This window comes from Excalfactoria chinensis, chromosome 1 (genome assembly GCF_039878825.1).
Source record: "Excalfactoria chinensis isolate bCotChi1 chromosome 1, bCotChi1.hap2, whole genome shotgun sequence".
Lineage (NCBI taxonomy): Eukaryota > Metazoa > Chordata > Aves > Galliformes > Phasianidae > Excalfactoria > Excalfactoria chinensis.
Window position 1 is genome coordinate 19,876,720 of NC_092825.1, and position 12,157 is coordinate 19,888,876.

General features: G+C 35.6%; 1 protein-coding gene across 2 annotated transcripts in view; it reads left to right on the forward strand.

Moving 5' to 3' along the window:
• Positions 1 to 12,157, forward strand: part of POT1 (protection of telomeres 1) — a 62,810-nt gene that overhangs the window by 30,974 nt on the left and 19,679 nt on the right. For both annotated transcript variants that reach the window (XM_072340940.1, XM_072340946.1), the window contains 2 exons: positions 1,333 to 1,623; positions 4,573 to 4,728. In XM_072340940.1, coding sequence (XP_072197041.1) covers positions 1,333 to 1,623; positions 4,573 to 4,728 — 447 coding nt within the window. The remainder of the gene's footprint in view (positions 1 to 1,332; positions 1,624 to 4,572; positions 4,729 to 12,157) is intronic.

A 12,157-nucleotide genomic window follows, 5' to 3' on the forward strand; every position in this document is an offset into this window, starting at 1 on the left:
TCAAGTTAACAATCTTTTCTTAAATACCTAAGGAATTTTCCAAAATACAGTAATTTATTACTTTATCCAAAATTTCTTAAATATATTGTGCCACATTCTCTGTAGAATATTTCTAAAACAGCATCATAATACCTTCTGGTTTTTAAATGATAACCAAAGCAGAAGTTTTTAATCTGGTTTAGGTGTGTATTCTTTTTACATACAGTTTTTGTGGACAGCATGTTTTTTGAATTGGTAAATGGAGTGCACAATGTATTGTTGATTGTTTCCTTTAATTTGTGTTTAATTACTACAGAAAATTCATCTTATATTTTGAGCACAGAAGTTCACACAAATAATAGAAGATAAGTTATAATTAATGGTGATGGTATCTCTGTATTCTTCATACTTTCATTAAAATTTATTCTCATTCCATATGACTTCTTAACTTTTCGTAGGAAGATGTCTGCAGTTTTTGTAACTCATTTTCTTGTTGTTTTATTTAAACATGTTGAAACTAGATTAATTCATACGAGAGCACTGATTATTTATTGTCTTACTTCAAATTGCTTCCTTAGTTCATTGCTGCCTCTTAGTGCAGCTGAAGGTACATGTATACTAAGAGTACAGTATTAAAATATAAGGAAATGTATTCAGCGTACCATATTATCCAGACTTGTTTAGACTGTGATGACAATACTTGATGTGAGAAAACTTTAAAAATTATTAAGAAAATACTGAAAATTTGTTTGACTCTTTCACTGTCAGGGCATGTTTTTCATTTGAATAAAATTAGTGACAACTTTCAGACTTTTACAATAGAATTTATCTCTGGATCTGATGGAAAGTTAAGGTGCAGACTCTAGCATATCTAGTGTATTTCCAAGCAATATATTATTAGCAATATATTATTAAATCAGTAACAATTTTAAAATATCATTAGTTTTTTTGGTTTTGTCTGTGGGTACCTTAAGTTAGCAGCTCATCTAGCAAATGATATGTTCAAAAACCTGAATGCTGTTTTGATCAGCTAATTTTAATTTTATGAGAATTGCTTAAAACAACTGGTTGAAAATCAAGGTTTGACATATCTGGATGCTACAAGATTTTGAGAGTTGTGAGTGAAAGTCTGCACTGCTGCTGATTTTAGTCTGCCTCTTAAAATAATTTTTATGTTAGAACTTCCTTCTTTATATATTTTGCTTACTTGTTAGTGTTAATATACCTCATTCTTTTTATTTTCTCTTCTGCTGGCACCAGGAATGAAAATGTTTAATGATCTATTATTTATGCTCATGAGCATAAGCATACTTCAGTGAAGTACTACCATTTTTTGTTCACATTTTCTTGTAGATTAGAGAATACAATGGACAAATGCAAGGAATTACCAGTGCAGGATTTGCATCCTTGACATTTGATGGAACTGTAGGAGCTCCAGTTGTTCCTCGAGCCTCTAGCAAAGTGTACACTTTCATAGATGAAGAACAGAAAACAGTAGAAGAGTTACGTATTTGGGCAGCCAGTAATCTTTCTGTCTCTGGACCAGAAGCAAAATTGTCTGATGTTAAGCCAATGATGTTCTTTGATCTCACTTGTCAACTGGTAGGGAAGGCAAAAGTGGATGGGTCATCTTTTCTTCTAAAGGTAGGTTTATGTTCTTTAAGTAATTTGTTATATTATGTGGATTCATATGTAGAGATTAAGGAAATGTATGATTCTGTACTTCTATTTTTTTAAGACAAAACAGGAATCTCAATTCTTTTTTATCTAATGTATTTCTTTTGAAAATATTTTAAGATGGCATTGGCATGGATGGTAAGTGCTACAAACATTTCTAGGTAAATATTGTAAGATTTCTTAAAATTGAGAAACAGTTTTGAGTTTTAACCTTGTTTTGTACTCAGTAGCAATTATTGCTCATTTTTCTAGATTACAGAATGTAACTAATTCAGTATGCCATACTCTCTAGAGCTCTAGGTAGCTTCTTTTAGTTACACATAAGCACTTTGGGGGATCACTGCTTAATGAAAGTACAGAATTTAAAGTGCTACACAACAGGAAAGTACTTTCCGAGGACTGATCCTTAACATCAGCTAAATATAAACTAGCTCTCCCTATTTTTCCTGGTTTAGCTCCCTGTGCATTTATTTGATGTTATTCTGAAATACCTCTGTATTTTCAGTTTAAGTTATTGGTTGAACTGTGAGCATTGAAGAGCATGCTACAAAGTTATAAAATGGAAAATAAAAATATACCTTCTGTACTAAACCATGCTGATGCAATCTTTTTAGAAACAACAAGTTGCAGTTTTCTCTTATTAAAGGAGGAAATACTCTTCTGATGTGTTACACAGAAACAAACCTTGAGCATCATCATGTAACATGCTTTACAACTGTTACAAATTTCTCTATTTAACTGTTTCTTACGAAATCATCATCAAATGGCTCGCAGTAAAATTTGAGAACTTTCTGGCCTAGTTCTCATTCATTAGTGTGTGTTCAGCATTGAAAGGACTTTTGCAAGGAGAAACACGAACACTTTCTTAAGTAACTATTATTTATATGTCCTCTTTTTTGCATTATAAGTTTTGAAATCTATTCTGCCAATTATGCATAGTAAGGAGATGAACTTGTCAGGGTGGGGCTGTGTGGATTCAAGATAGTAAAGTCTAAATCAAATCCACTGGTACTAGATCAGTTTTCCTCATACTGATTCCTCTGTCATTATCCTTTTTTTTTTTTAGCACTTTAAAATATTAACTACTTAAATTTGTATTAAAATACACCAAACAAGCTAAAAAAAATGATAGATTAACATTGATGTGCTTTTGCTAATTTCAAACAGGCCAACATCCTTTCCATACATATAAAACATTGTTAATGCTTTAAGAGAAGCCTTTTTATAAATATTACAGGCCAAAGTCTGATTATTTTGTTGATTCACTAAACAAAGAAACAAAGCACAACAAGATCAGATCAATCAATCAATCATTAAATATCGTAGATTATTAACTTTCTGTTCCTAGGTTGTATAATGATGTAAATTTACTGTGCCATTCCACGACACAGTTATTTTCACGGTTGTTAATATAGGGAATTATAATGACAACTTTAATCTCAAGTAACTAGTATGATTGCTTCAAACATAACTAAAATGATTTTTGGTGATTTTTGTACATCACCTATAGCGTAACCTTTAATATTACACTTAATAAATTATTCTGTATATGCATGGATCCTTAAGCTGACATGGCATGAAGACTGTGTTGCTTGTCTTGTGAAGGTAAGCTTGAATTGTAAAGAGGCAGTTATTTATTTCTGAGAGTTTTATTTTCAAATCAGAGGAGACTTCACACTGGAAGGACTGCTGTCATTTATCCATTTCATAAGGGTTTTATTACTATTCTTCCCTATGTTTTGTCATACAATTAATATATTCTGCTAACAGAGCTTAATGAGTCAGGAAAGCAGGGTACGTGATTTCTCTCTGGTTTCAGCATCTTGTAACATGGTGATCACGTCATCACTGACTATTCCATAATTCCTGTTCATGACTAGTGATGAAACTATTTGTTGTTTCTTATCCAGAGTTTGTGTGATTATTGCTGGAAAGAATGGAGGCGTGAGAATAGCTGTTTATGACTGTGGTACTAGCAGATTGAGAGCAATTAATAGAATGTCACGGCTCCTGCATTTTCATCTACAATTTAAGTAGAGTGAAGCTGGTAAGCTCCTGAAGCAGCCGTGCTCTTGTACAAATTTAAAATAGTAAATAAAAAAACACGTTAAAACACATAATTTTCCAAAGAACTTTCTTTTCTTATAAAGAATGCTTACTGGCTTAGAAATTCTTCCAAAATACAGCCTGACATCAGCTCCATTAGTTCCGCCTCTTGCAAAGGACATTATAAGCTTTAACCTGACAGAGCGCATGCACATTATTTCAGTCTGTTTGTAAGATTCATCTTACAAGTGTGGAATTCCCAGTGTATCCCAAGTAAAGCCAGTTTTGAAAAACAGTAGTAAACTAAGCATCTAATTTCATAACATATGCCTATAGCACTAAATCTGTGTTTCTCTATCTCACTTCTGGAAAAGCTTGGCTAATTCCAGCAAAGGGCAGCATTTCATTCAAAGGTGGTTTTAAATGTTTCATAACAGGCCTTTTTTTATTTGCTTGCTTGTTTCAATCTGCGGGAGCATGTGCAGGCTCATTATCTGAGTCCTTCAGAATACACTACGGTCTTATTCAGGAACATTAATTTGACGTTACGGGTCATTTTAACTGTAAATAATTTTCCCTTTTATCTCTTGAGTTGGCATGAGCATTTCAGCCATAAGCTGTTCTCCATGCATGTACACATGGCTTTGCAGCTTCTTAGATCTTTCACTTTGTGTTCTTTGATTCACAGCAGTTAAACATTCAGAAAGGGGTTGAAACCCTTTAAAAATTGACCATCCTTGTCCCTCTTCCGACCCCACCTGAAGGGCATAACTCATTGGTATCGTGAGCTTATTTTCTGTTGTACTAATATGTATAAATTCCTATGCACTAATATTCTGAGTGTTTTGTAATAGTTGGTTTTCACTGCAGGTTTGGGATGGCACAAAGTGCCCCTACCCAACATGGAAGGTACCTGTGGAAGCAAAAGAACTGGAAGGAGACAAAGCTCTTCTTCATCATCTGCGAAATGTAACAGTGGATGTTTTAGTCTATGACAACCACGTGCAACTGGCAAAATCACTTAAGGTAATTTACAATTCATTGTTTATGGCTCTCAATTTGTGGTCTGTTTTCTGCCTGGAACTCACTTCAGAGAATGGATCCATGCAGTTCTGCTCTTAATTAGTCTCAAATGTTGCTCTTTATTGTTCAGTGTATTTCTCATACCTTTTATTGGAATATAGAACTCCTTCAACATGCGTAAAACAGACTCATTACCCTAAAATTGCCATGAAAGAAATTCTTCCAATTAAGCAGGTCTCTCCAGACATTGTAATATCATACTTACTTTGTATGTAGTGCATTCTGCAAATGTATTCTGTTCTTCAGAATTATGTTTAAATGATATAAACAAGGGTTGAACTTACAGTTCCACTGAAGGCCTGTAATTCTGAATAAAAGATTTTATTTGTTCTATAAACTTCCGCAACTTGCAGTGCTGTCTTCATTTAGTGGGTCAGTAATGTTGATTATGCTTAGGTAGAGAAAACAACATAATTAAACATTTGATCTTCAGCAATACTGCCATCTTGCTTCTAAATACAGCAAATTAGCCAAAAATACATCTTTAATTTTATGTCTTCTGTACCCAAGCATAGTTTTTAAAACAGCATTTGCTGCAAAATAAAGGTACTTGGTAGACGTTTCTTAGGCAGGGGCTATCAACATGAAATCAATTTGACATATAGTGCCCAATCATAAGTAAATAACAGACAGCAAAATAACTTGCATTTGTGTAAAAATTAGTAACAAAAATTACTCATGGAAGTAATTTGTAATCTGTGCATTATGTACAGGTCATCTTCCAGAATTTTTGTTTTATTAACTGCTTTCGTTTACTTTATGTATAAATGCTGATTTTCTAGTGAAGCAGTGTATTTCACAGAGGAGATAATTTAAAAAGTTAAGATTGGAGGGAGTCTGAGCTGTAGTGACCATGCCATGGCTGAATTCATGATTTTGAGGACTCAGCTGGAGACTCCCTCGTGAGGCAGAACGTATACAAGTCTGGGTCTGAATGGCATATATCTCCAGGGTTCTGAAGGAACTTGCTGTTGTGTTTGCTAAACCGCTCTCTATCATACTTAAAAAGTCATGGCTGTCAGGCAAAGTCCCTCATGACTGGCAAAAGGGAAACATCACTCCCACTTGTAAGAAAGAGAAAGGAAGACCCCAGGAAATACGGGCTGGTGTGCCTCACATCTCTGCCTGGAAAAGCATGGAGCAGATCCTCGTGGAAGTGATGTTAAAGTACTCAAGAGGTGAGGAAGTGATCCATGATAGCCAACATAACTTCACTAGCCTAACCAATCTCTTGGTCTTCTGTGGTGGATTGATGCCATCAGTGGACTTGGAGAAGGCTCTGGGGAGACCTCATTGTAGCTTTCCAGTACTTGAGAGCTTATAAACAGGAGGGAGACCAATTTTTTACACATCGGATAGCGATAGGACAAGGAGGAGTGGTTTTAAACTAAAAGAGAGGCACCAGCACAGCCTGCTCTGAGAAGCTGTGGGTGCCCCATCACTAAAGGTGTGTTCGTGGTCAGGTTGAACGAGGCATTGGGCAGCCTGATCTAATGGGTTCTAACTCTGCTTTTAGCTGGGGTTTGGAGCTCGATGATCCCTAAGGTCCCTTCCAACCTAAACCATTCTACAAAAATGGAGGAGGAAAATGGTAATACTTAGCGTTACAAATTTTAATTATTATATTCAGGAATTCCTGTTGATTATGTGCAACATGGGAGTTTTTCATCAATTCTTTTTTATTTTTTCCCCCCAATCTTACGTGTTCTTCCTTAACTATGAAGTATCCGTGCTTCTGTTGGATATTCCATAGTATAGCTGAGGCTTTGATGTGAAAGGAAACTGTTCAGGAACCTTACCTGACCCACTCAGCAGCACAGGCTCTGTTTTTCTCCACAGCTGTGGTATTTTCACTCACATAAACTGTGAAAGTCTTAAAATATTCATGTTTTCATGTGGGTTTTTTGTTTGTTTCCACTCGTTAGTGGATTGGCCTCATAGAGTTATTGAAGAAAAAAAAATGATACCGGAATCATTGAACTTCAGAAAGATTTACTGAGTTCAGGTTACAATTTTGGCAATTCATCTTATTTCACAGAAAAAAAAAAAAATCTAAAGACAAATTGCTGAACTGGCTCATAAAATTGAATATAGTAAAAGGTTTATTTTTAAATACTAGTGAAAATCATATGGTGTTGCAAGAAAGCATAACTAAAGTACTCTTTTAACTGTGTATTATTTTATTTCAGTCAGAGTTGTGTTATACAAAGATTTTTAGAAAATCATTTTTGTGCAATATTAAACTGGTAGGAATTTACGGCATCCATGCCCACCTTGTGAGTGTGAACACAAGAATAGTGTGGACAGGAACTGCGTACTGAATGTTTTGCCAGTTTATTGTTTCAGAAACAATAAAATTGCTCTGTTTTCAAGCCATCTCTTCTGCATTTGAATGTAACTTAGAATTGCCTTTTTATTGTGTGTTGTTGAGGAACTGTTAGGTTACACTCCCATGTTGTACCATTTGCAGTGACAGTTGCACTTCTGAAATGAAGTTTTATGTAGCAACAATACACTTTATGCAGTTTTTCAGTCTGCAGAAGGGCGGAAAAAAAACAATCAATCTGAATTATTTGTTCTTACATTAAAATTGTATCTGTAGGTTACATGCTCAGACAAGAACATTGTAAATAACCAATGCACAGAGTAGAAAACTGGTTTATATATTATAGTCAGTTGATAGTAAATCCTAGAGCACAGTGTCAGAAAGCAATCATTTGTTAAAGTCTCTTTAAAGGTATGCTACAGTTGATACTGCAAGTAGACTTTTTATCACCTGTTACTGGTCTCCCTTCAGGCTAATAAAAGTTGTGACTTTTCAGCATTTGCTGCCTTAGCAAAACACAACTGAAAATTTCAGAAATCTCATCTCTCTGAAGTAGATTATTTCCTGGGCCAAAAAGGCAATAATAGAGCTACAGCTAAGCAGAGATAATGGTGTTTGCTGCTTTTTCCAGACCCTATCCTGTGCACTTTCAGTGCATGAGGCTTTCCCATTTTTCTAGGATCCTCCCTGTAGGTCTTTGTTAATCTTCTGTCTTTTTTATTCCTGTATTTCCAGAAATTCTCAGGATTCATGCAGACTTTACTATATACTACTTAAAAATTACATCTGTGATATGTACTTCTCCACTGGTGGTATTTAGCTAGATATCTTATCTAGTGGATGGTAACCCTGCCAGTGGCTCGAGGGTTGGTGCTAGGTAATCTTTAAGGTCCTTTCCATCCAAACCATTCTATGATTCTGTGATACTGAGTGTCACAATGAGTGTCAGAGACCCATCCATCAGTGCGCAGTAGGAGTCTAGTTAGAGATTTCCTTCATGCACAGTCATTCATTCAGTAATATGTGGTACTAAGCATTCCTCTCATGCTTTACTATTGCTAATTTTGTTTTACCACACATTTTCTGGTTAGCATAATATAAATGAGCATTCCTAAAGTTCCTGGTCTTTATAGTTTCATGACAGTATTTAATGTTCTATATGTTCAGGTGCAGACTTTCTGCTGTTCCTCCAGCTGTATAGAGTCTCGAGTCTTTTTTGATGGTGCTTTGGACTAAGAAGTCTTATTTTCTTTTCTAGTAACGGAGTCCCGTTTCTAACCTGTGCCTTAAAGGTGCATAGCTGTGATGTATAATCAACAAATATAGAGAGTGGTGTGGTTAGGCTGGTAGCTACAGATTGTACAGCTAGAAATCACGTTAGTTAACACATTGGAAAGGAATAATTGAAAATAAATGAAAATACTCACCCGTGTCCTGGGCTCACAGAAAAAAACTTCACAAAGGAGCAATCTCCAGAGAGATATCCTTCCTCACTGGCAGTCAGATATTAAATAGGGTCTAGGAGAGGTGCAGCCAGACTCCACCCCTTCAGGTCACACAGCTGAATTGCCTTCACCTGAGTTCCCATGGCTGACTCAGTACTTGCCTCAGGTGATGAATCAGTGGTTCAGGTCGTATTCAGCAGTTCTCATACATGTGATATCTAGCTTGTATTTTTCAGGCCTGGGTGGCATTTCTGTGACCTGTCTGTGGTATTTTCTTTACTTCTGTCTTTGTACTCAAAAAGAACAACAACAAAAAAAAAAAATATTCAACCCAGATTCCCCAGAAATTTCACAGTCCTTTGCATGGATTTAAGTTGATGGTATTCCTTGGATGTGAAGGGCTGCATCCGATTACAGTTTGTGTGCTTCCTGTTGTATGCAAGAAGTGCACAATTAGTGAAATTGAACTGCTGATAGGATGAAATGATCACAAAGAAATCATCTTGAATATCTGCCATAAAACATGTATAAAAATCAGTTCAGATGAAATTATGTGATACCTATGCATAAAGACAAGCTCTGGATGGACACTTGTAACAAAGCATCAGCATTTAGCTGCCATGACAAAACGCTTTCCAGAAATCACCAGTGCTAAATGTAAATGCAGTCCTTTGTTTTGAAGAAATAGTGAGAATTTGCTATGCTAAAAAGTTTTTTTGTTAGTTAGTTAGTTTGTTTGTTTGTTTTTGTTTTTTTGTTTGTTTGTTTTTTTAAGCTGAATAGCTACAGGGAACTGTGTATGCAACTTGTTTTTTAATTTTCCCTAGCTTTGATACCTAGTTTTAAAGCAGTTGCTTTTGAATTGTCCTGCAAATAGGGTATCATTACTGCTATATTTTGTGGTACTGCCATATTTTTTTCTTACTGTTTTGGTTTCGTTTGAAATAGATTTTCTCTGAAGTAGGCAGGCAGTTCATAAATAGAATTGCTGTCAAGTCAAATAATTTGAGTTCCTTTTGTAGTAGATTTTAGTGATGACTCTGTAAATCATAGATTTTGCTTTAATTTAGATTATAATTTGATCTCAGACAAGTATGCAGTGTACTCTGTGATCTGCAGGCATTCAGTAAACAACAGATATGCAGTAATGTTTTATCTGTAATACCCTCAACAGTTGCTTGCTGCTGTTAAAGGTGAGCAATGCTGCCCCCTCTAGGAATTTATGGAAAACACGGGTCTGTCAGATCCATTCCTTGGTGTTTGCATTTAGACCTTCCTGACTTTTTCAGTATTTGACAGTGCTGACTATAATGTATCTTTGTAATACAGTTGTGAGCGATATTAAAATACATAAAAATAATAGTGCCTTCAGAAGTGATTTAATAAAATATGGATGGAGAAAGTAATATTTCTGTATTGATCGTGCATCTTGGGAAGCTAAATGTTGTACTGAAACATTACTTTTTGCATTCATTTCGGCATGCAATTTTAGAAGGCAAACCCAGCATTTTATGTTTTTTGAATTCTTGGATCTTCTCAGCCATAAGTAATGTTTTATGTTTGTGCATGTAATCACCAATATTAAATACTTAATTTTTTCATAAGGTGCTTCTGAAAGAAAATGATCTTCAAATATAGCAGCCTTTTTTCTAATCACATATACATAGGTCACTCCAAAAGTGCTGCCTCCTGTTTATTTCCTTGGAAATTGCAGCAGATACAGAGAGCACAACAGCACTGTTTTGTGGCCCACTGTCACTGTTGCCACTGCTGAAAGTCACTTCACTGTGCTCATGTCCACTGTTTAGTCTCCATAAGTATTCAACAAGTGTTGATGAATGTCACTGGGTGCAATTTTTTCCATATGGAGGAATTCAGTGACACATCTTTGCTTCATACGTACTTCCATGTCAGACACTATTTGTCAGGCTGTCCCTCTGGTGCCATCTTTCACATGGCAACAAAGTGTATCTGGATATTGTCAGGATGGTTTGTCCTCTACTGCCGTTCCACAAACATCTACCTGTATAGTAAAATAGGGGGGGCATTATTGTTGGGCTACCCCTTAAATTGCTTTCTGAAAGAAGTTTGACATAGGGTTATTTTATAAACAGAACTTAGCTAGGAGCTAAGGCTCTTTATCCAAAAACATTTGTAATAGTCATTTGTTTCGTGTTATGTTGTCTATCCCTTACATTTCTGTGTATTCAGTGTCTAAAAAGTCTCATAACCACCGCCTAAATGTTGAAGTTTTCCTGTTGATATCAGCAGGCCTTCTTACATGCTTGTTTGCTTCCGTTGAAGGTTAGCAATAAGAAGGAAAGGAGGGCTTAAAAAATACAGGGAATGCCAGAAATGTTGTTCATTTCTGTATTGATACAACTGTAAGGAATGCTTGTGTTTCAGGATGAATTAAGATGACATAATGGCATTCAGTAGCATGTCTGAGTCATAGTCAAAAGCCCTTTTGTTACAATGAACATAATGCTGGATATGGATTCAGTTACTGCAAAATGGCTTCAGTTCAGTTATGGCGTCAAATGCATGCTAAGTCCACTACGTTATTTCCTGCAGAAAGTTTGTGTGTTTTAAGTTTCTTGATTGAGTTTAGAGTAGACATGTAGTATCTACTCTAATAACGTAATGTGTTAGAGAACTGAAAAGTGGATTGTTTCATATCATGGTTAAGACAGGAGGAACAAAATAAGTTTTCTAAGTATATATCAAAAGGGAACATTTGATAAAAGGTCAATGATGTGACGCTCTGTAATGTGACAGTAGGCTTTTTTTGTCTGTTGAGTGGGAGACGACGTGAGCACCTCATTTCTAACCTGTTAGTGGAACACTGATGCTACCAGTCTGTCACAAGTAATTTAAGTGGTTGTGGAAAATACGAAGGACAAGTTGTGTGAAGTGAGTGTGATGCTTTGAATGAACAAAATGAGCAGCTCTTTACTAGTGCATATCAATTAAAACTCCATGCTGAAAGCCAAGTGCACTTTCTATGACCCAAGTGCCTGAATTTCAAAATATGCTACCTTTTTCAAATGTAATTATTGTTTGAACAAGTAGTTTGATACCAGTATTATATAATCATAGGCTGTTCTGTGATACAGGAGAGGATTCAAGAATCAAGATGCTGCTTTATCTGATTTTGTGCATCCATGTGCATGTCTACATGTAATCTTTATGACCTGGCCAATCCAGTCCAATAAGCACACTTCTTCAGTTACTGCAGATTAAGGTTGCTCTGTCACTGGCTGTTAGTGTATCTAAAGAGAGAGCTGAATCTGAAATGAGTCTTAACAGACTGGTTGCTGTAATATTAATGCTAATGGAAGTCAATTTAAAATAATTTATCATTTATATAGTGCTATTTAAAAGATACTTAAAGCAAAAGTAAATCCAGGTTATTGAATATAACTTGCCATCTACCAGCTGAATCTTTGATTGTGCTTTAAAAAAATTATTTGGGTGCTAGTAAATTTGTTTCAAAGGCCTTTATACCACATAAGGGGTAAATTAACAATATAATTCAGTCTCCTGATTATCTACCTCTAGAACATTGGTTTGGGGATTTTTGGAGGGGGGATGGCAGTTG